Source organism: Protopterus annectens, chromosome 16.part0 (genome assembly GCF_019279795.1).
Source record: "Protopterus annectens isolate FY-2018-M chromosome 16.part0, PAN1.0, whole genome shotgun sequence".
Taxonomy (NCBI): domain Eukaryota; kingdom Metazoa; phylum Chordata; order Ceratodontiformes; family Protopteridae; genus Protopterus; species Protopterus annectens.
In genome coordinates, this window is record NC_056750.1 from 348,634,636 (window position 1) to 348,659,129 (window position 24,494).

Below are 24,494 nucleotides of genomic sequence, written 5' to 3' on the forward strand. Positions count from 1 at the left end.
TGTAGTATGACATTATCAGTTTGCTTACAGACTTTCAAGAGTTTATTAGCGGCAAATGTTTATTTCATGCAGAAAAATGTAAATAAAGTCAGGGCAACAAGCAATGATATCAGTTTACAATGGTTAAAGCTGGAAATATTATTTTAGGGACCTGTTACTTTTTTTGTGCATTGCAAATATTGTTAAATAATTTCCAGGTTGATTTTCCAGTTTAATTTTAAATACAATCAAAAATTTGAACCACCCAGCCTTGCAAAAGAGATAAAAAGGAGAGGTTTAAAAGGCTTAACTATAAAAAGGACACTTGGACATTAAATCAGGCCTTACAATACCTCATCAATGCAGAGTAAGGCCTAAATTTGGCAAGAGCTGTGGTGCAGAAGTCGACTGTTTTGTGCGTTTCAGTTACTCCTTCAAGGTTTGTTTGAAGTTAAAAGAAGTATGGAAATGTTCTCATGTTTTCAGACAGCTCTATAACAGTACTAGATTTTGGTTTATGCTTTTATTTATCGTCAGACAATACTGACAAAAAGGTATTAATAGTTTATTCTCCAGATTACGATATTACCAGATTTCAGTTTATTTTCATCTGTGTTCAGGTAACACTGGAGAAAAACTACTCCTTTAGTTAGTTTCCAGATTATAACATTTATACAAAGCTATTTTAGATGTCCAGTAATGTAAATTTCAGTCAAGATTCAGAATATGACATTCATACTCAGTTATGTGTTCAGTATAGTACATTTCAATCAATTTCAGAATATAGTATTAATACTCAATTATACATTTCTGCTTGACATTATTCAGTCAGTTTTAAGGGTAAAGTGACACAATTATTTGTGACAGGTTTATTACATCATACATTTCTACTACATCAAGGCATAACACAGCAGGCTTAAGCTGTTAATTAATTTACAGATTACAGTGAACTTTCCATAATTATTGTACATAAGTCAGAAAGTTAAATGGATGCTAGCAGAAAATGCAAAGGTATAGACCTGAAATACAGGGAGCATAGGTTTAGAAAAATATTTTAGCTCATAAATATTTACAGGATACTTCAGACACATATTTAGGAGGCAGAGATCCATTACAGCACATAAAAATTAAAAAGGTAAATAAAAAAAATACAGATACAAGTTAATACAGTAAATGGTAATTATGCTTCAAGATTAGCTAGAATGGTATTCCTCTACTGCCAATTTCAATTAGTCTTCATAAAACAGCCACCAAGCTTGATAGGCTATACAATAAAAAAAGAAAATGGACTAAACAGTACAATGTTTGAAGATTTAAATCAATGGACAACAGAAAAATGTTTAATTTGCTATAAGAGGGAGAGACATTATGGAAAAATAAGGCACCAGATCATAAGGTAAAAAACATAGGCATATAAATACAGTGTAATTTTACCATTACAGCACAGAGAGATAAGGAAGAAAATAGGCAGGGTTAACAGTTTGTACTCTGTCTAACTTAAAAAGACTCAGAGAGACAAGTTAAGGATGTGTATTGCATTTTTTCCATGCTATTCTGGAACAGCAGATTTAAAAGAATTACCTGGCCTAAGCAGTTTTAGAAACCAGAGAATTAAAAGACAATGATTTTCAGAATAATGTTCAGGTTTTAGATACATCACACATACATCAGAACTTAGACTTAAAGACTATGGATCTAGGTAATAGGGTAATTATTTCAATCCAAACAGGCCATAAATGCTCAAGTGACACCCAGTGGTCAATAAGGAAATGGCAAGTTTATTTACCAGATAAAGAAAAGTTATTTTCAGATTAAGAGTCAAGTGGCATAGAGCCGTATTTTCAAACCAGATTATAGTAGTTAGCAATACAGATATAAGGTGACTACAAAAGAAGGTCCCTGTAAACTTTCATCAGGGAGCTGGTAGAGTGAGGGTATTCTTAGTGAATTCATTCTAGTATAGTAAGGCAGAATAATAGACCTGAAAATACAGAGTCAGAATTGTACTTTCATGTATGCATTTAGTTTCACTGAAAGACCATTCATTAGATAGGAAAGGTAAAGCATGGAATATGCAGTAATACAGAATATTTCTTTCTCAAGGGAAAGAAGCACTTGCAATGGAATGCTAGACAAGGCACATGCAAGACAATGATTGGGAAACCAAGGCTAAAGAGGCATGTAAAACATTACAGGGTTTTTGGTATTAACAAATATACTTCAGACACAGTCAGTGAAACAGAAAGTTACTTAGTTCGGACTGACATACAGAAAAGCTTAAATATCCGGCATCCCAGAAAGGAAGTTCGCTTTTAGACTGCAGAACAGACACTTGAGCCAGAGTACAGAAATCAGGTTAAATATTTATACTATTCAAAGGAAAAGAATGTTTCATTTGATATTAACAGAACATACATGCAGAAACTTTGTATATATTTATCAACACTGTTACCGTTATTAAAGACGGTATTCAAATTTGGTTAACATCTAATAAAGCATTATCAACCTAAATACCATGTTTGCAGCACATTTTGTGAAAGTACAAAAGGCTTGGCCCATAAAGGAGAGACTGGCACCTCTTCGGCACAAGTTTGGGTAACTAACAGATAAACGACTTTCATTACAGTCTCATTTCAGTTGTGTCCAGTTAAATCCAGTATACCACTGTCATATCAATTCTTTCACACTGCCATTGATACTTTGTAGTGTTAGTATAGTTCACATTAGATAATTTGCAAACTTATTGACAGTAAAATCTTTAATTTATTTGTAAAGAATAAATTCAATAAAAAATATTTGAATTTTGATTTCTGAACATTCAGCAAGTGTACTATGAATACAGTAATCAAAACCTGAATGTAACATCTTTCAGTAACAAAAAAATTAGTCAAAAAGGGAACAATGCAGCTGAGAGTAAACATATATGCCAAATAAAACAATCTTCCTTACTTGCAGAGTGCAATAACCACAGCGACGAAGTCTTATGGCTTTAGAGGCATGAGGGATCATTTCTTCTTGCTCTTCATTCAATCCAACCTAAAAGTATACTTGCAAATGTTAATAAAGATTAAGTTGGCAATATGCTAAACCACAAAACAACACTAAAAATGCAGCTCACATTGTTCCTTCAGGTTTAAACAGAAAACATTAAAAGCAAGTGAGGCATCATACAATGAAGTTAGTGGAATGATTTCTTGCTAGTGATGACCATCCCCACACAACATATGTTCTGATGTGATATTTAACTATTTTACCTGACATCTAAACTAACTAGGTATCACAGATGAAACAAAAGACACGGGGAAATTCTAGTATCAATGTTGCCTCCTTACAGCAGCCATTGATGAGCAACTACTTAACAATTCCAAGTCATCACTGCAGTTTTCCTATCACCTATGTGGTGACCCTGGCAACATATACAATATGAAAGAACATCAGGAGACATTTCATTATGCTGCATATATACTCAAAGATCACATCCGACTCCTCTAGCAACCCTGTGAACAGCCACCCTCACCCAAAGAGTTTACTAGGCAGGTCTTTCTTCTGTATCAATTACATACTGCATGGACATCTAGGGGAATTTATACTCGGCAATTAGCCTACTGTATGTAATTGGGAGGCAGCAGGAATACAGCACACACAGCAGCACACACAGTTGAGTAATGCGAACAGAGGGAGAACATGCATACTCCATACAGAAGGCACCCCTTCTGAGAATCAAACTGGAGAAACTCTTTTGTGAAGCAATAGTGTTACACACGGTGTCACCTTTTTTGCTTAGGTCTCCACAATAAGCAAACAACAGGATGGGATTGCTAGGAAATAAAACCCCACTTAAGGAGTTTGTGAAGCCCAGCACTGGAAGTGGAGGTCCTCCCCTACCCTGAAAGATCCATTATTTCCCTATAACAACTATCCTGGAGGGTAATACTGCACTCAGAAAACAGACCATCTGTTAAGGTGTTTTGCACATGTTTTATTATTTGCATACTTTTGTATATTTTTGATGTAAAAGTGTTTCCCTGCCTAATGTTTGAAAGCACTACTTTACTGGAACACTTTATTCAGTTCATAAATTGACAACAAAAATCCTATGAAGTGTGTTAGCAACATGCATCACTGCAACCTGTAGATGCCACTTTACATCCACTAAATTCTATAACACACTCCATTCCTTCTCAGTAAGTACCATTAAGCACTTAAGAGCCAATTACATTTTTTCACTGATTCAGGACTTACTGTGCACTCAACTTGAGCTGGTCCTATACTTGCAATTTAAATACAGTCCGTTTGCCTTTAATGTTGCATTTAACGCCGACTTTTTGATTTCCTTGGGGGGGGGGGGGTCTTTGTTTTATTACGTCTTTGTTAAAGACTACATTGCCACCAACATACCCTTGTGGTTTCCCATGTTAACATCGAGCTCTAATTCAAAATAAATGTCCTATCCATAACATTCATGACCCGTGTTAAACTCTGCACCTGTGCTTGAAACTCTAGCAATACTTCCTAGTCCCAAAGATATTATCCCTAATTGTCATTATTCTCCTTTTCAAACATATGACATTTTTTTGGGACCTCTGAGAAAAATTGTTTACCTCAGTTCCTTTACATAATGCTTTAAAGTTGGTGTATGTAAGTGGTGTTGAAGAATTTTGTATCTGAAATAAAAACATATACAAGTATTGAATAACAAGCCAAACACACAGACAGACCCAGACACACGCACACACACGCAGAGGAGAGCAGTCACACAGGTTCATAATATATATATATATATATATATATATATATATATATATATATATATATATAGACACACAAAAACTCACAAACATATATAAAGAAACTTGCACAAAGACTGACACATTTTATATAACAGAAGTCCTGTTCATGTTACTGAACACTCATTTGTAATGTAAAATATGGAAGGTTTCTCCAAATGTTTGCTTTACCAAATGTCTTGTTTACTGAAAGAGGTAGCTGTGTGCTGTAACACGGGCGGGAGGTTGTGTGCAAATGTTTGTAAGGTAGGGTTAGAGTAAGGGCAAACTAAGGGGACAGAGTTAGTGTTGTGTGTGCGTGTGTTTTATGTAGTGGGTGTCTGAGCGGACTTATGTGGTGATAGTGTTAAGAAAAGGGTTTTTCTAAGGTAAGGTGAAGAGTTCGAGTTAGCACCACCTTAGTTATGTATGCTAACCACTAACCCTAGCCCTACACCTTACCTTAGAAAAAAAAAAGTTCTATTACATTGCCATTACTTAGACAAATTAGGTCTGAATGTTATGGGAGGGTTTTGGTTTAGTGACTGCAAAACAGAATAGTTTTTACGATCTTTTACATTTTCAGTGTATTGGGCGTCTGGTACTGTGAATGTCTGAAATGTTATTGTTGATCTTATATGTTCGACGTTTTAATTGCTCAAACTATAATCATATACACACTCCTCTCTCTCTCTAGATTTTATATATATATATATATATATATATATATATATATATATATGTATATGGATATGTATATATATATATATATATATATATATTTATATACACACACACACACACACATACATATATTGGTGTGGGGTTGGGAGGATGGCCTAATGGTTAAGGTATTTGCCTTACAAACACAAGGTACAGGGTTTGAATCTCACAGGGGATAATTGGCTAGGCTTACAATGGCTCGCAAGGGCAGTTAGCCTAGTACTAATCTATGAATCTACTATGAATCTATATACACACACACATACACAGTTTTGCATGTTATCTTGCTAGTCTTTCATATGATTCAAATCGCACTGTCATAAGATAAATGAGCACATGGATAATTAGTAGTTGTGAAGTCCATGGGTGATTGTCTAACTGCACAGCAAATTTTAACTGCTGCTACTGCATTACGTCCATTAGACCTTTTTTTCCATTCACTAACTATGGTCTTAGGGCGGCCACGGTGGTGCAGCAGTTAGCGTTGCCACCTCACAGCAAGAGGTTCTCTGGTTCAATTTTTGGCTGGGGGTGCCTTCTGTGTGGAGTCTGCATGTCCTTCCTGTGGTCGTGTGGGTTTCCTCCGCTTGCTCCGGTTATAGGTGGATTGGACACTCTCAATTGACCCTAGGTGTAAGTGTGTGCCTTCTGTGGAAGGTTGGGTGCCAGGCTGGCAACTCGGCCCAGTAAAACTCCCCTGCCAATTGTTCTGCAGACCATTGTTCCGCTGTGGTGACCCCTAACTGGGATAAGCCAAAAAGGAGATGACAATGATGATGACTAACTATGGTCTTAAAAAATGAACCAGAGTACAAAAGTGCAAGCAGAAGAAGCTAAAAAGAAACCTGTCTTCTGTTCTGTTGTAAGGATTCTGATTGCAGAATTCAAAAACGAGGAGACTGAATGACCAGAAATCAATTTGTATACTAAGATTGACATTTCTCAAAACATTCCCTTTTCTTAGAGGTAAACTGATTTGACATATGTAAAGATGGGGGTGGAGGTTGCCCCCAACATCAGGGGGTGTAGGGAGGCTTGGCTCCCTGCACAAAACAAGTAAAGAGTGATGTTCAGTATTCAGTCCTTTCCTTCATTTTTGGTCTTTCAGAACTCAGCAGTCTAAGTCCCAACATTTCAATAGGGTGTTTTTTTTGGGTACTCTGGTTTCCGTCCACATCCAAAGACATGTGAGAGACCGATTGAAAATTCTAAATTGTTAGTTACTGTGTGCGACATGAAAGAAAGCCCTTTCAATCTACTTAATTCCATACTTGCCAGCCACAACCACAATACCAGCATTTCAGAAGACTGTGCCAATTTTAGTCACTTTTGAATGGCAGCTGCTGTTCATGGGATTGCTATAGCAGTCAGATACAACTCAACAGCATTGGATGGTCATATGGCCCCCATCTACACCCTTGCAAGAAGTGGGCACATTTTCTTTTAACTGTTGCTGCCATGTGAAAGGAATAACTTAACAGGTTAATATGAAACTTGGGAATCCAAGAGCTTCAAAGAACAGGTATGATACTTCGCAAGAGGAGCTTATCATGGCGCCATAATAATGGTGCACTGCAAGCAGTGATACTATAAAAACTAGAGGGGGGGTGCATATCAAATGGTAAGGTAAGTTAAAACTTGTTAGTAATCAGCAGGCCTGACCAACACAACTTTTAAGATGGGAGTCCCCTTGCTAGACTGACTAGGAAGAATCATGTAACTGTTCAGCAAAAAAGCAGTTCAAGCTGCAGTTCTGGTGCAAGACATGGCTTCCAGTAATCAAGACAGAAATAAAATAAGTAAAATGTGCTCAGAGCTGATTAAAATTAACTAAACAGCGAAAGAGTGTATCAATTCAAATAAAAGACTGGAAAAATGGAAGAAGCTTTAAACTGATACTCAAACGAGTAGATAAAACTGCAAAAATCAGAAGTCAAAATGAAGAAAAGACTGGCTCAGTATGAGACCACTCAAGAAGAGATATTTCAAAACATTGTAGAATTAGAGGACAGAGCACATAGGGAAAATCTCAAGTTTTCTGCTGTACCAAAGAAACTAGAAGGAACAGACTGTATTAATTTTATGAAGGCACAAATAAACAACTGGAATGGCAATCCATAGCAGGAACTGTTAACTGAACCGGAATCTGGAATTAGGAGATGGAGGTGAACAGAAAGAAGACCACAACATGGAAATTAGTGAATAAATGTGAGACTGCAAATCATCAATTGCATTTGTAAAATACAGCTGCTTAAAAATAAGTGGAAAGAGTGGACTTTTGTTGGCTGTGTTAAACTTGAGGGGAACTGAAAAGCATTTGCCTCATTTCATGTGATGGTGCTGCGGTAGCGTTGTCGCCTCACAGTTAGACGTTGCTCGTTCGATTCTCAGTTAGAGCGCCTTCTGTGTGGTGACATGTGTGAATGGGCATTCCTTCACTGAAGGTTGTGTGTTAGGCCTGGCAAGCCAGCACGTAGAACTCTACTGCCAATCATTAGCGGACCGGAGTCCGCTGTGGCGACCCCTAACCGGGAAAAGCCGAAAAACACAAACAAATGTTTGGAAAGACTCTGAAGGGAGGGGAAGAAGAAGAAGAAAGAAAAGGTAACTAAGTAAAACAATTTATATTCTTAACATTACTTCTATGAAACTTTTCACAATATAAATTGCATATTTTATACTAAAGTATTTTTAGTGGTTTCTGTATGTGATAAAAGTTACTAAAGTAAACAGAGGCTTCTTTTTCTTCTTCATCTTATTTATTGGCATTTGTTTACCAGGAGAGTCCACTGGGCCAAGCATAGCCCATTTTCAGTGGAGGCCCGGGGAGAAAAAGCTCCAGAAGTGTGACTTACACAGTACAATAACAATAATATTACAAAATTAACTAAAGTACAGGAATAAACTAGATACAAGTAGTATGTTTAGTTATACAGGGCCATACAGGATAAGGCTGACATCTTCTCTTCCTTTCTTCTTTTTTGGTATTAACAAATGTACCCATTACAGTGCAAAAAGAGAATAAAAGCTATACAAAAAGAAAGAATATTTAATTATAATAAGAAATGCAGAGTACAAATGACAATGCTACAGGAAACACATTTGGAAAGAAGTGAGCATGTGAATTTGATAAATAAAGGGTTTCAGGGTGTACTTTCTGCAGAACATCAGGGATAAAGGAAAACAGGAGTGCTTATATTAATTGCTAGAGAAACTCCAGTAGTGACAGAAGAGGGGAAACAAGATAACAATGGCAGATTTGTAGTAGCATGGGGCTATTGGCAGGGGATGAGGATTACGCTGACATGTATTTATATTCCACCTACAACTGCTATTACGTAGTTTTAAAAAAATTTAGGAGAAAATCTGCTTTCAGCAGGGAATATTACTTATAGGTGGGGAATTTGATTTGCGACAATGAGGATGCATCAGGGGCTTAGAAGAGAAAATATAAACTAAAGCAACTGCCCTTTTCTAATTGCCAAAGAAGAGAGAGACAACAGTTATGTAAGTAAACTTCTCATTACAAAAGATCTTTGAATGATCACTGCTGCAGTAGCCTAGTTTATATGGTTATATCTTGCATAGAGTGTAACAGCTGTCAAGCTTCCAAAGCTTCAGAACACTTCCACACACCCCAACAGTTAGTCACCTTGAGCTGAGCTAAAAGTCAGATTGGGGTGCTAAGCCCTTCAGAGCTTTTATGGCAACCACAGGGGAGGCAGGTGGCTAATCCCGGAGCGGACACTGTAAGGAAAAAAAATACAAGTTCACACCCTGGCAAAAACAGACAAACAATAAGGGGGATGGAAAGAGAGAGAGAGAGAGAGAGCAGCTACTGCAGCAGTGATCATGAGAAAACCTACTGCTATGTTAAGTTTACTTGTGCAACTGTACCATGTTCTTCACATGGATCAATGTTGCAGTAGCCTAAGCTATACGAGTAGATTACCACAGCTTAACTGGCTGTTAGGAGGAAGGATGAGGGTCCAGGAGTTCCTGGAGAGTGGTCCTACAAAATCCTGTTCTAGACCTAGGAAAGGAATCTAATTTATAGTGCTTAGTAAAAGTACACACAGAGGACCAAGTTTATGCTTCCAGAATACTTCTAAAATCCAACCCTTTCAAAAAGCCACAGATGAAGCCAAGGCCCTGGGTAGAGTTACTCTTGACCCTGCCTGGAAAAGTTTTGTTGTGGTGGAAATAAAAGATAAAACCAGGAGACAACCACTTGAAAAAAGTCTGTTTTGACAGAGGTTGTCCTTTTTTCTTGCCTTCACAAGAAATGAACTGATCAGAAGTTCTGAAAGATTCTTTTCTCTCAGGACAGTACCAGAGGTATCTGTAGACGTCCAAGATATGGAGTATCCTTGTTTCCTAATTTTTAAGTTCTGGGGAGAAGACACTGAGATGGATAGTTTGGCTTAAGGTAAATTCAGACACCACATAAATATAAGTTATATGCTTACCATAACATTAGATTTCCCTGGTCTTTGTCCAGACACTGGAACAGCAGGACTGGTGCCTTTGGTGTCCTCTAGTGATGACAACAAACTCCTACAAGCTTGAGCTCCTTCCTACTCATAATTTCTCCTTGCTGGTGAATTCCTCCAGATCACGTATGCCACCATTATAGAATTATTAGCTCTAAAAAATAACTTGCCCTCCAAAAGATCACTTCAAATCTCTCAGGAAAGGAAAATTTGGTAGGGGTAGTGGACAGGTTGTTCTAATACCTGGACGGAGACCAGATAAACTTAACATTATAGTAAGTATACAATTTATGCATTTCTAAGGTCCTTTCCAGACTCAGGAACAGCAGGACAGATTCCCCCAGCTATTGTTGGTAGCCTATCCTAGTAAGCCTTTCAAAATGGATGATCCAAAAGAAGCCCTTCCTCTGGAGATAGAATCAAGACTGTAATGCTTAACAAAGGTATGTAAAGAAGGACAGGTGGCCACTACTGTAATGTCCTAGAGTAGAAGGTTTCATGGAAATGCCATGGACATGGCTTGAGCTCTGACACAATGCAACTTTGCTAGGACAGTTACGCTCCTTATCCACCTTGTCATAAGAAAAGGAGATGCAGTCTGTAACCCACTCTGCCAATGTAACCTCAGAAATCTTCTGACCATGCTTAGCTGCTGAAAAGCTAACCAAAAGGTATTCATCCTTCCTAAATTCCTTTGTACGGTCCAAATAAAATCACAATTGTTAAGGAACAATCAAGCAATGCAAAAGGTACTCTCCCCTTTAATAGAGGATGTGGGGAAAAATACACACAAATGAATATATTGATTCAAATTAGCCTGCAAAGCAACCCTGGGTAGAAATGAAGGCTTTGTTCTAATAGAGACAGTCCTGATGAAAAAGGCTATAAGGGTACTTTGTGGACAAGATGTGCAACTTTGAAATATGTCTTGCTGAAGTTATGGCTATAAGAAATACTGTTTTTTATGATAGAAATTTAATATTTGCTGAGCTGGATGACTCAAAGGATCCTCATTAAGGGCTTCTCAAACATGAAATTTAAATCCTAAGCTGGGGCTGATCTAGTTAACGGGGTCTGGAAAGAAATATACCTTTAAGAAAGGCTTAACAAGAGTGATAAGCAACCAGCGAGTTGCTTGAAAAGTCTTCATGAAAGGATGAAATATTTGCCAACTAAACTCTTACTGTGGAGTAGCTACCTCTTTGCTGTATAATTCAGTCAAGAAGATTAGGACCTCCTCTACTGGCACTGATGTTGGGAGAAACATTTCTGCCCTGGGCCCACAAGGAAAACTTTTTCCTTTTTATATCATTCATTCATTCTTTCATTTAAATTACTTTAGAGGAGTTCTTTTGAGAGGTATTAATAAGGTCTACAACTCTGGGAGGGGAACTGAGGGTTCTTGGCCCTTATAGGGACTGGAGAAACCAATGATTAGATCAAGAGACTGAATGTCTGGATGAAGTATTCCAAATGGGTGAGATAAAAGAGCAGGTTTCTGTGGAAGACGGAGGAGTTTCTTCATTACATAAGGCTACAGCAAGGAAAAACTAAGTACAATGAGGCAGAATAGTGCTATGAGAACAACCTTGGCCTTGTATGCTTTAGCTTTCTGTAACAGTCTTGGAACCAATGGAAGAGGCAGGAGTGCATACAGAAGACCTGGGGTACAGTCGTGGGAAAATATCTCTCCTGGTGACTGCCCTTCTAAAGGAACTATGCTGAAAAATTAGGGGCACTTGATGTTGCAAGGCGAAGCAAAAGGTTTGCAACAAGGTTATCCCCATTTCTTGAATATAGTGCATGCCACTCTGGTAATGAGAGACCATTCACAAGGAAGCAAAATCTGTCTGCTCAATTTTTTGGAAGTCTTTGGTATATGCACTGCTATTAGAAAGTGCTGTGAGGTGAATGCCTATTCCCACACCCTCACAACTTCTTTGTATAGTGGGATAAGATTGAGTTCCCCCTTGCTTGTTGTTATACTATACCATACCACTGTGGTGTTGTCTGATTGTATGGTAATTGCAATTTGAGGATGCCCAAACTGAAATGCGTGCAACACTAGGAAAACTGGCATCATTTCAACAGAGCACTGGTGTACAAGGATGCCTCTTCTGTAGTCCATGAACTCTGTACCATCTTTTTCAGGAAACGTTCCCTCCACCCAAAAGAAGTTGCACCCATGGCTGCCATCATCTTAAAAACTGGCTTGGCAATTAGAGATCTGGTTGTTAAACTTTACGGATGGGTCTACTACTGTAGAATTTTCATGACAGCCCTCTACAATCTGATTGTTTGACACGTGATAGCACTGGTCCCAGTTGGTTTGAAGTATCCACTGCAGTATCCTCATGTTGATCCTGGTGTGAAGGACCATTTGGATCAAGGCAGCCATTAAACCTAGCACCTTTAGGATGCTTGCAGGAAGTCTGTCCTGAAGGAGTAGAAGTGAGATCTCTTCTATTATAGCAGAGACTCTCTTGTGAGGTAAATCTGCCATTTGAGTTCGAGTGCTGATCCTGGGAAGGTTGCAGATCAGATTTGGTTTTGCTTATAGTGATCAGCAAAGACAGACAGATGTAGAGCAGGTATTGTTTTGCTACAATAAGCTGCTCCATTGATGTGGCTGCCAGGAGACAATAATCCAGATATGGGAAACTGCCAATCCCAGGGAGCTGCATGTGTGCCATGACTGTTGCCACACATTTGCTTAACACCTGGGGAGGGAACCTCCTAGATTGTTCTTTTGCTATGTCCCTTTGCATGGGGGTGACACTGAAGGGAGCTGGGAAGTCTGGACAGACGCTGATGTGGAAAAGGGAATAAAGTAGCTCGGGAAACGAATCTCCTTACCCATGAATCTTACATGATGGCTGTCCACACAGAATGTTTAAGGAAGGACATCTCCTGACGACAACCATTCTGGGATTGTAGGAGTGGAATCTTTGAAAGGATCTCCTACCTCTCAAATTGTTTGGACCACCTTTACACCTAGGGTGGAGTTCAGAATAAAATTCTACTCTTCCCTAAGAACCTCTGTCTTGTTGCTGTCTTTTGTACGGCTGCTTGAACTTCTGAAACCATATGTTCTTGGCCTCTTTCTCTTACTTGAAAAGTCTTTTGGGGGGGTGACAAACTTTGCCTCTTGCTCACATGTAGACAATCTATCCTTGACTTAATGCATTCTTTGATGGCTCAATGTTATTCAGGCAACAACACAAGCCATACTGAAGTGGTCTGGGAAATACACCAGTCACAATCAGGCCTATCTCCTAATGGCCAAGCTTGATCCTGCTGCCCAGGCTGCCCCCTCCATCACACTGTGTATAATTCATGCCACAGTCACCACTTGAGTTTCTAATTCAGAATATAGATCTCCCATTTGCAAGTATTTCAATGTGTCTGCTTCTCTGCAATGTCCTTTTGAAACCCAAGCAAATACAGCATGTAGTTCAGAGTTCTAACCAATAACTTACTGGATTCATAAACATGCTTCCCTTATCTGTCCATCAACTTAGAGTCTTTGCTGGGAGGATGTATTGACAGGGCATCCACAGAGACTTATTTTTGGTGACTGCGGCCACAACTATGGAGTCAACAAGGTGACTAGTCTGTCTTTCAGGGTACTGAGAATCTTGTCTGGCTTTCTAGAACTGGCTCAACCATGCCTTGCTCTTTCCAGACCTTGGAACAAACCATGTCAACTAGTTTATTCTGAGGAAGCACTACCCATGCAACTGAGACAGAGTAATTATAGGCCTCCTGTAATATTTGCACATCCAGAAAGGTGAGGTCTGCTGGCCATGAGCCCCTTTGTCTCATCATCACTTACATTTCACTGAGGGAAGGGTCTTCTGGTGGGGATTTGGGTGAAGCCTACCCTTCGTCCAAATCTGTATCCTGGGTGAGAATCCGAAGAGGAGTCTATGTGCTGTCTCTTGGATTTCATCTTCCTGGGAGATTAAGATGATCGTTCTCCTTGGGACTTCCTGGGGAAGAAGAATTCCCAGTTCTCACCACTGCTAGCCTATGCATCCTTTGGTTCTGTGAGAACATCTGTGATGATCTGTTCAAGTGTCCAAAATCATCACCATTCTGGGGTAGAATCAGTATGAAAGAACTAAAGTAGTTCTCTATTGCACCATATAATCCATTTAAATACCCAGGTCCATTTGAATTGACACAAATGGCAAGAAGACTGGTGCTGAAGATAGCATCCCTGGCCCTAGCAATGGTGCTGAAACTTCTGGAGCTGAAGCTAAGGGAGAGACCTTCAAACCTGAGGCATGGAATGCTGAGCTCTCTGACACTAAGAAGAGCCTGACCAAAATGATGCCTACAATCTCAATACCAAAGGCTCAACAACAATCACTGAAAAGTCCTAATAACCATTGGCATTGAAGGGAGCAAAGAAGTAACTGGCATTGGAACAGTCCAATCAATCAGTGTCAAGGAGACTGGTCCTACAGTCTATGCTAATCCAGACATTACAAGTGCCAAAAAAATTGGCCTGGAGCAGGAAAGGCAACTTGTGGAACCTGGGTTGGATCTCAGTTTATGGTAGTAATCATGGTGACAAGGTGACAATATATCGGATCTGTACCTCAACAAAAGCCAACATCATGTGCTCCCAATCAAGCTGAGTGGGACCCCTGAAAGGTCTTAATGATGCAGTGAAGGGAGGGTTAGAAGAGATCAGTACTGATAATGCCATAACCAAGAGGAAACTTATTTTCCTTCGTCTATGAGTAGAGTCATCCTTGGTACTAGAGGATTCCTGGTGCCAAGATAACCTTGGAGATAACCACTGTGATGAAAGCCTGGGCAGAGATGGAGAGAACCTGGAAGAAGAGACCCTAGGTCCTGGACGAGACTGGATGGAGGAGGAATACCTGCTGGGGGAGGAGTGGACAACTTTGCTGTCTTAGCAGGAATGAATTTCACCAGCTGGAAAGGTTCTTCCCTCCTCTTCTCTTTCTTTTTCTCAGAAGATGAATGCATCAACAAGCCTGTATGAGTTGAAACAGTGGGAATAATCCCCTTGACCACCAGCTTGCTACAGTGGTTAGCCAGAATGTGAGCAATGAAACTCGTGCAAATGGAGCTGTAGTTATGATGTGACACACCCAAATAAGTAAAACACAGTCCATGAGGGTCTGTGGGGGGTACCTTACACCCACAGTGCTTGCACTTCCTAAATCCCCATTTACCCTCTTTTTCAATTACAAACTATGACGAGCACAAATCAAGGAAATCACCAAGATGCTAGCACCTGTAAGAAAAAGGAAGAGAGACAGAAAAAGAGGCTTACATGAGGGATCAGAGGTGAAAATTAAACTGGGGTCCTTCTCTGACAAATTCTGTTCGAGGAGAGGAACCAGGCAGGGGTGTCCTTTTTCCCCTTTGTTATTTGCATTGTATTTAAAACCACTGATAAAGAAAATAAGAGACTCGGGGAAATCAAGGATATAATTGGCATGGTAGTCAAGAAAAGTTGGCTTTATCTGAAAATTATACTATTTTATATTTGATAAAAACCAGAAAATGCCATTTCTGCATTGTGGAACATTCTGAGACCGTTTCAAGTCTTTTTAAGATACAAAATTAATGAAGATAAAACAAAGGCAATAGCTGTAAATTGTGTGCCACATTTGAATTGGTTCAGTAATACCCATATTTGTTGGGACATGAAAGTACTTAGAAGTATGGATTAAAAAGGATTCTGTTACGGCAGCTAATGCCATGTGGGAAAGAGACTAAAAAGATAATGAAAAGTTGAGAAACTGGAATCTCTGTTTTATGGATATGGATAGCAAAATAAAAAAGTGAAAATGTTTTTAATCCCTTTAGTTTTATACATGTCAGGCATATTTTTTATCAATCAGAGGAGAAGTTGTAGCAATTAATAAAGATTTGAAGGATCTTACCTGGAAGGAGAAGAGGACAAGAGTCAAGTGGGATAAGTTTATCCTTCCAAATGAACAATCTGGTTTTGGGGTTACTTCATTTGCAGGGGTATTTTAGTGCTACACAGTTAAGGCTCCTACACATAGTACAAGTAGAAAGCTATAATTCAAAGTGGAAAGGGATGATGATGATGATGACAAAACGGGGGAAGGTCAAGAAACAAGGAGAGATTGAGAATTTGGATGCAGATCCTTAAGGAAAATAACAACTATACAGAATATTTGAGGTCCGAAAGGAGAGAGAAGTCAGCGAGCAAAAGAGAGTAGTAGTGCTGAAACTGAATTCATCCTCAAGTCTTGATGATTAGACCCGGTTTTTCACAAAATCTCACCCATATGACACTGATGTATAGACTGTATCTTAAATAGCATATATCATGGACAGAAGTAGGTCAAAAAACTAAAAAAAAAAAAAAGATAGCTGGGTGCATAAGACCCGGGATAAAAAAGTGCCCAATCCTGGAAGGCACACTGGTGCCAGGACTGGAAAAAAAATGACAGTGTAGAATCCTCAAAATATGGAAACATTCCTACAATGGGGCCTAGGGGGAGAATGCCCCCCCCTGTTGTAAAAGGAAGTAGCAGTCCACAAAAATCACAAAAACTGATAGGCCAAAGAAGAGCCATAAAGACAGAGTGGACTACTGAGAATAAGAAAGAAATTATGCATTTTTACTATTATGCAAAAAAAGCCCAGAATTTCCGGACACAAAATATACAAAAAGATTAAGAGAGAAATTAGAGGAAAGAAAAATACTTCCACAAGAAAAACTGTTGGAAGCTTCAAATACAAATTTATGTTCATTAATACAACAGATTTGTGAAAAACATTATATAGACCAAGAAACTTTGATCTGTTACCTAGAGATTTTTGAAAGGTATAAAAAAGAAATACGGACATGGGAAAGAAAGAGAGATTTGATATGGTGCAATATTTATGCAAAGTTGAAAGCCAAATTAATCAATACAAAAAAGAGAAATACAGGCAAAGGCATAGCTGACCTTAGGCATAGGCCAACTAGGCGTCCACCTAGGGCGCCCCTCTAGCAGGGGTGCTTTTCAAGTAAAATGGATGGTGTAAAATAGACCAGTATGGGGAGGCACCAGGTGGTGTGGGGGGGGCTATGGAGCCCTTTTCCCTAGGGCACCACTTGACCTAAGGCCGACCCCGTGGCAAAGGTATCCAGATATGGAAAATTTCACAATAAAAAAAAAAAAATATCACAAAAAGAGAGAATGTGGAAAAGAAGATTAGTACAGCAAAAGTTAAAAAAAAAATAGAAGTTTAAGTTATGGAATGCCTGCAAAGTGAAGGATGTGGTGTAGAAGGTCTAAAGCATGTTACATTGCAGCATGATGGAACGAGTCCCCAAAGTAAGGAGAAGCAGGAAGATCAGGAGACATCTGCAGAAGAAATATGGACATGGAAAGAAAAAGAGATTTAATATGGTGTAATATTTATGCAAAGTAGAAAGCTAAACTAATAAATACAAAAAGAGCAGAGCCAAAGATATTTGGAGAGAAATACAGGCAAAGGAATCTGAACATGGATAACTTTACAATACAAAAAATAAGAAGAGAAAGAGAAAGAGGAAAGCAGAAAAGAAGACTAGTAATGGAGAAGTTAAAGAAATAGAAACTGAGGCTATAAAGTACCTGTAAAGTGAACAATTTAGTGTAGAAAATCTAACTCGGAAAACACCACAGCAGGACAGAGCAATGGGCATCCAAATTAAAGAGAAACCAGTGGAATGGGAAGAAACAGGTCAGTTGCCATATGAAGATATTTTGGAACCTTTCACAGGAAACCAGTATAAATGTTCACTTGAAGCTGAACACCAAGGGAAGGAACAGGAAACTGTGGCAACTTTGACAGAAGTCAGTGTTGAGGCGTAATAGGCCAGTGGAGTTCCCATATGACACAGCAACGGATGACACAGGATGAAAACGAAGAGAATGTGCCACAGGGAAATGCTATAGAACTTTCTACGGAATCCCCGCAGGAAATGGAGAACAAAAATTGTGACTTCAGTTTAGAAGAAAATTAGCTAAGAGAAGAGTTGCTTGATTTAACAGAGAAAAAATTAGAAGTTTGATAAAACAAATGAACAAAGTAATTAGGACTGTCCATAGAGATCCATGCAGTATAACATAAGTAAACAGGATATTTTACTGTGCAGCTAAATTAATGACAGATAAAATTCTACCACACGAACACATGGCATTAAGGGAAAGGAATGGGAGAAATCGAATACCATCATGGAAGTATCAAACAGAGAAAACTATAAAGCAATTAAGACAATAAGTGTCATTGTTAGAAGAGTACAGAAGAGGGAACAGATCAACAAAAATACTCAGAAAGACAGACATGATGAAAGCAATGCACAGTATTTTAATGGATCAGGATTTATCATGCACTATCGCAAATAATAAATTAAAAATAACACAGGCAGAAAAACTTAGAAGATACACAGACAAATATAAAGGAAAAGTACAAAATAAGCAATTTATTGATGACCCAAAAAAGTTTTATAGAGAATTGGGAAATAACATAAAAGGAATTGAAAGACCACCAAAAAAAAGAAGAAATGCTGCATTATGTTTAAAACTCTGATTTTACTCCTTTTATATGTTTTATGCTCTTTGTACAAAATAGCTATGTTTATATAATTATTATTTTTATATAATTTTTTACTATGTATCTGGAGCTTTTCTCCCCGGGCCTCCGCTGAAAACAGTCACCTGGTGTCCAGTCGGACTAACCCGATAAATAAATGGAAAATAAAATAAAAATAAAAAAGAGATTCACTTTGGAGAAGTATTTATGAAGATCCTGTGAAACATAAAGATGATAAACAGATAGAAAAAATAAAAAAAAGAATAATTTTAAAGTACAGGATATGAAATGGGATGAGGTAACATCCAGAGAGATTGAAACAAAGCTAAGAAAAGCCTCTAATTGGAAAACCCCTGGCCCAGATGCAGTACCTAACTTCTGGTTAAAAGTATTAACATCTTTGCACAAAGATTTAGCCATGAGTAAGAACTTTTTATAAGCATGCCCCAAACAGACATCAACCTGGCTAACAGGAAAAACTGTCTCTACTTAAGAGTGAACCTGCAAGCTACCCTAAAAATTATAGGCCAATAACTTGCCTTCCGATGACGTATAAATTATACACTGGAATTAATGCCAACAAAGCTTATAGTCATTTAGAAGAAAATTAAATTATGGCAATACAACAAAAGGGCAATAAAAGAAAGTCGTATGGAACAAAAGATCATTTGTTGTTAAATAAAGTCATAATGGAGAACTGTAAAAAGGGGAAGAATCTAAGTATGGCATGGATTGACTACAAAAAAGCATGATAGTATCCCACATTCATGGATAAAAGAGTTCTTAAAAATGTGTACAATACACCATACACTGAAAAATTTATCACAGCAACCATGGCAAACCACTTTGCAGTTAAGCCATGATAAAGGACAAATTACTCCAGGGATAAAAATCCAAAGGGGGATATTCCAGGGTGACTGTCACCGTTGCTCTTCTGCCTTGCCCTTAACCCATTAAGCTGTCTGCTTAACAAATTAGGTCATGGCTATAATTTGGCTCCCAGAAAGCAACAAAGTGTAAAGACTTTTCGTCTTCTCTTTGTTGACGATTTAAAACTGTATAGCTCATCAGATGAGGAACTGAAAGCACAACTGCAAGCAGTCAAAACTTTTTCAGATGATATAAGAATGTCATTTGGTCTTGATAAATGTGTAAAAGCAACCTTTAAAGCAGGAAAGTTGCAACACCAAGAAAACATCAGTTTAGGACAAGAATACAACATAACAGAACTTGAGCAAGAGGGAGTGTATAAGTATTTGGGAATTGATGAAGGATCAACAATAAAACATGAACAAATGCGAATAAAACTTAGTAAGGAATATTTTACAAGACTTAAATTAATCCTGAAAACAGCGTTAACATCTAGGAACAAAATTCAAGCTATAAATCAATTTGCTCTTCCTGTCCTAACTTACAGTTTTATAGGTTCATAGGTAGGTACTAGGCTAGCTGCCCTAGGGCATTTATAAGCCTAGCCAGAATGTGTTGGCTTTCGCCACCCTTTTAGACTAGATTGCCGTGCCTCTGTCCAGCAGGGCCATAGAAGTGATCCCAGGAGTAAATTTACGATTTCCCATCCACTCATCAAGATTTCTCTTGAAGAGGGTCAGCAAGGCGCTCTGCCTAACATGAACCGGGATTCTATTCCAGAGCAAGGGAAGCCTCTGGGATATGAATTTATCCCTCCAGCATGTCCTATTTATTATTGTGCTGAGGTTTCAATCCATGGAGCGTGTAGCTCTAAAGGATTTGGCTTTCTTGAGGTGGAGCATGTCCATCAATTCCGGGTTAGACATGGCCTTATATGTCAGGCAGAGATCGCCTCTGAGTGGGTGGTAAGCAACTGAGTAGAGCTGACGTTTCTTTAGTCAAGTAGCACAGGGCATCTGTTTGAGGCCCACGATCCTCTTGGTGAGGTACTTTTGAGGTCTCTCTAGCTGCTGCAGGTGTCAGGTAAGATACATCCCAAATGGGGCATTGTACTCAATTAAGGGCCTGATGAGTAGAGGGGCACAATGACCTCTCGATCTGGATGTGAACCCTTTTGTGATTAGGTGGGCTATATAGAAGGTTTTTCTAACCACTTTGGCAATGTGATTGTCAAAGGAGAGGTTACTATCTACTTGGGTCCCCAGATCCCCAATGACTTCTTCTGTACTTAGTGGATCACCTCCTATGTGGTAGTTTGTGGGCACTTTGTTTTTCCCAAAAGGGATGACTATGCACTTTTTGGCATTTAGCTTAAGGCCATGGTTTTGACACCAGGTATCCGTCTCTGTAAGATCCTTCTGGAGGATGCTTGTGTCGGCCGGAGAGTCAATTATGGCTCCCAGCTTGCAATCATCTGCGAACTTGGTCAGCTACAGTCCTCCCGTGCTTGCCTGTACCTCAGAGAAGGATATACCAAACAAGAGGAGTCCCAGGACTGAGCCCTGTGGGATGCCACTTGTAACCGGTTTAGAGTCGGACATGGCACCCTCAACTCTGACCATGTGAGTTCTATCCCTGAGCCAGTTTGCAATCCATCTTGTGACATATGGGTTGATATTGAAGCTGGTAAGCTTATTTATGATACCAGAGTGGGGTATTGTGTCGAAGGCCTTTGCGAGGTCCAGGTAGGCTGTGTGGACTACCTTTCCCTCATCTATGGCTTTGGTAGCTATTTCAAAAAAGCCAACTAGGTTTAGGAGGCAAGATCTGCCTTTAACAATGCCAAATTGTGTAGGGTCTAGTGTCTGGAGGTTCCCAATGTCTTTGTTTATGAGATCCAAGATCCAGTGATTAACTGGCCACAAAAGATGTTGGATAGATTAGACATGAAAACAAGGATGCTTGATGCTCATTAAACAATTTACAAAAATCAATGGATACCAAGATTATATATTCCCTGTTCAGGAGGAGGCATGGGCCTCCTTGAAATTGATTACGTGTATAGATCTGAAATTGTGGGACTGTATACATATATGCTGACCTCACAAGACCCAAACATAGTGAAAGTTTTGAAACATGAGGAGAATAAATGTAAGATGACTTCCCTTCTAAGTCTAGCAGAAGGATATCGGCGTCAAATGGAAATCAAACTAGACGTAGATAAAAATCAGGCAACTGAGTATGTCAAAAAACAAAAGAAAGAATATAAGGTGAAGGATCAGATCAGAAGGCAAGAAATGTGGAAAATGCATAGATATAGTTGCAAGTATGGAAAACTCCTGGAGGAACCTCAAGTTGATCAGGATTGAATGCAGGAATGGTTAAGGAGAGGTGAATTCAAACAAAAAAGGTTAATATTGGTGGCCCAAGATAGTGGCCTATGTACACGTTAGCTTACAAAAGTCCCTTGAACATATGGGAGAAACAGACAAATATAGGTTTTGACAGAATTGGAAACAGTCACACACCTTGTTTCTGGTTGTGACATACTAATGGCAAAAGAACTGAATACTGAAAGGCATAATAATGTGGCAAGAGTGCTGCAATGGGGATTATGCAAACATTATAATACTGAAGTAGCTGAAAAGCACTACAAACATGAGCCAAAAAGCATCATAGAAATGAAGTCTACATCACATGGGATCACCCATTACCAACAGTTCAAAAGCTAGATGCGAGAAAACCAGATATAGTGGTCCATGAAAACAAGACAAAAGTAACACTGATCATTAAAATCGCTATACCCAGTGACTACAGTGTATTGCATATAGAGAAACATCATCAGGATTTGCAGGTAGAAACGAAAGCAATATCAAAAAAGATACCCAGACAGTTCCAGTAGTAGTAGGAGCAAAGGTCTTATAAAAAGAATTTTCAACATACATGTAACTCTACGAATTGCAGGAGTCATTACTGGGCACATTGTGGGTGCTGCAAAGAGTACTTCTGGCTAACATCAAAGACTGAAACAATAGTAATTTCATGAACTTTAATCATGCTTTCACTTAGGAATGGGGTCCATTCCCATCATGGTATTAGAAACCCAAAACACATGGAGAAATAAATAATAGATTATTGTACTCAGAAAGTATCCGAAAGTATTCTAAAAACTAAGCCAACACAGGGATGGAAGAAGGAGATTCTGCTGATAGGGATACTGCAGAGAACAGGCAAGAGGGGCTGGAATTTACTGGAGAAAACTGGCAAAGGAACCAAAGTATTGGGAGGAAACAAATAAAGGATATATGTATGGCTCCCAAATATGCAACAAGGTCTAGAAGATTTGGAATCTTTGCTTGGAACTGTTTGCATAGGTATTTTTATAGCCCAAGCAGACTCAAAACAACTTTTCCTCAGGTAGAGTGCAAATGTTGGAGGTTTGATGGGGAAGAAAGAGGTAACTGGGAAGACATTTTTTGGCAGTGTAGTGAGTTGGCATACTTTAAAAGAAATCCCTGCAGACTACTCATTAGAAATACTGGGTGAGCAAATTGCTGTAACTAAGGAAATGATTTTGTGAGCTGTGATACAGAATCAGAATTGCCTAGACATATTAAGGCCTTGGTGATTTTAATTCTGGTGGCTGTCAAAAAAGCAATTACTAGAAAACAGAAATCAAAGTCTAAATCAACTGTACTAGAATTAGTGAATATAGTACCAGTGATAAAAGAACCGGAGGGGGATCTTTAGAAAATGCTAGGAGCAACCAACACAAAAAAATGGGCATTGTTGGAACAGTACATGAAGAATAATGTTTTGGGCTAGGAATGAGGTTTATGGGAAGGCAGACATTGAATAAACTGTGTAATGTTTGACTGACAATGACTGGATAGATCATAAGTGATGTATAATGTTTGCACCTGGAAATATGTCAACACTGTTTGTTTTCATTTATGTAAATGTATAATTGCTTATGTCATACCTGATCATTTAAGAAAGATGTCTCTTGTTAAATAAGGATACAAAGCTTGCAACTGTAATCTTCAGTGATTTCCTAAAACTTTAAGGCGTTTATAGATGTCTGTCGGTTAGTGAAGAGGACTAAGGCTCTAAGTTCTTAATGAATTGCTTCCTTTAGTCAAGGGTACAAGGTCTGAGTCTTTCTACCTCCATATGCCTACTGTCCGACTCCAAGCAAGTCACTTAACCAGACAGTAGCCCTGGGTTGCCCTAAGAAGGGTTTACCTTTTTAACAAGTTAAAAAGATAAAATGGGGTGGGGTGGGTGTGAAAGCAGCTAGTTTAAAGGCAGCCAAGTTTAGCTTGCCTGAAACAAAATTGAGGTCCCATGGTGGAATAATTTCAATCCTGGGTCGTCTAAGATGCAATACTTGTTTTAGTTGAGAGTGCAAAGGAGGACCCAGGGGTAGACAGGTAGAGATAGCAGATACATGCACCTAACTCAAGTCTAAAATGTCTTTTTTTGTATACTTTCAGTTCACAGCCATACCTCCCCTTCATCCAGATCTCCTTATGGTGCCCAGAACTTTTTTGGGTCTAGCTGTAGTGGAGAATTTAATCTTTGTTTGCTATTTATTATTCATATTTATGTTGATATTTTCAAAACTAAAAGATCTACATTTTATTGAGGTGTATAGCATGAAATACTAAAGCGGGAGACAGGACAATTCACTGAAAATGCTGGTTCATATACTACACTGGAAATATTGCTAGCGGTTTGTTAGTAATTTTGAAATTAAGCAATATTCCCATTTTCATTTCATACTTAAAAAGTGACCTACAAAATGTTGAACGACATTAGGTGAAACCTTACATGTTTTTGAAGAAAACTGTCTAATATTCGCACTGTAAGCTGCACATCTTGAGAGATTTCCAGTATTATTTGTATTCCTAATTATACAATACCTGTTTTCATATTTCTGGAAATATCTCAAACATGTCTTATTGTCACGTGAAAGCTTAACAGAAATGTTCTAACAATATACTGTACAGTTTTCAAGATATGAAAATTTGTTTGAGAAAGTTTAGAAAAAATATAATTTGGGGTTTGTGTGCAT

The 24,494-nt window shown here is 38.6% G+C and overlaps 1 protein-coding gene across 1 annotated transcript in view; it reads right to left on the reverse strand.

The window, feature by feature from the left end:
- The window catches only part of ZDHHC12 (zinc finger DHHC-type palmitoyltransferase 12), a 706,764-nt gene that overhangs the window by 440,401 nt on the left and 241,869 nt on the right, over positions 1-24,494 (reverse strand). The window contains exon 3 of the mRNA XM_044058703.1: positions 2,929-3,015. Within this exon, the coding sequence (XP_043914638.1) occupies positions 2,929-3,015 (87 nt within the window). The remainder of the gene's footprint in view (positions 1-2,928; positions 3,016-24,494) is intronic.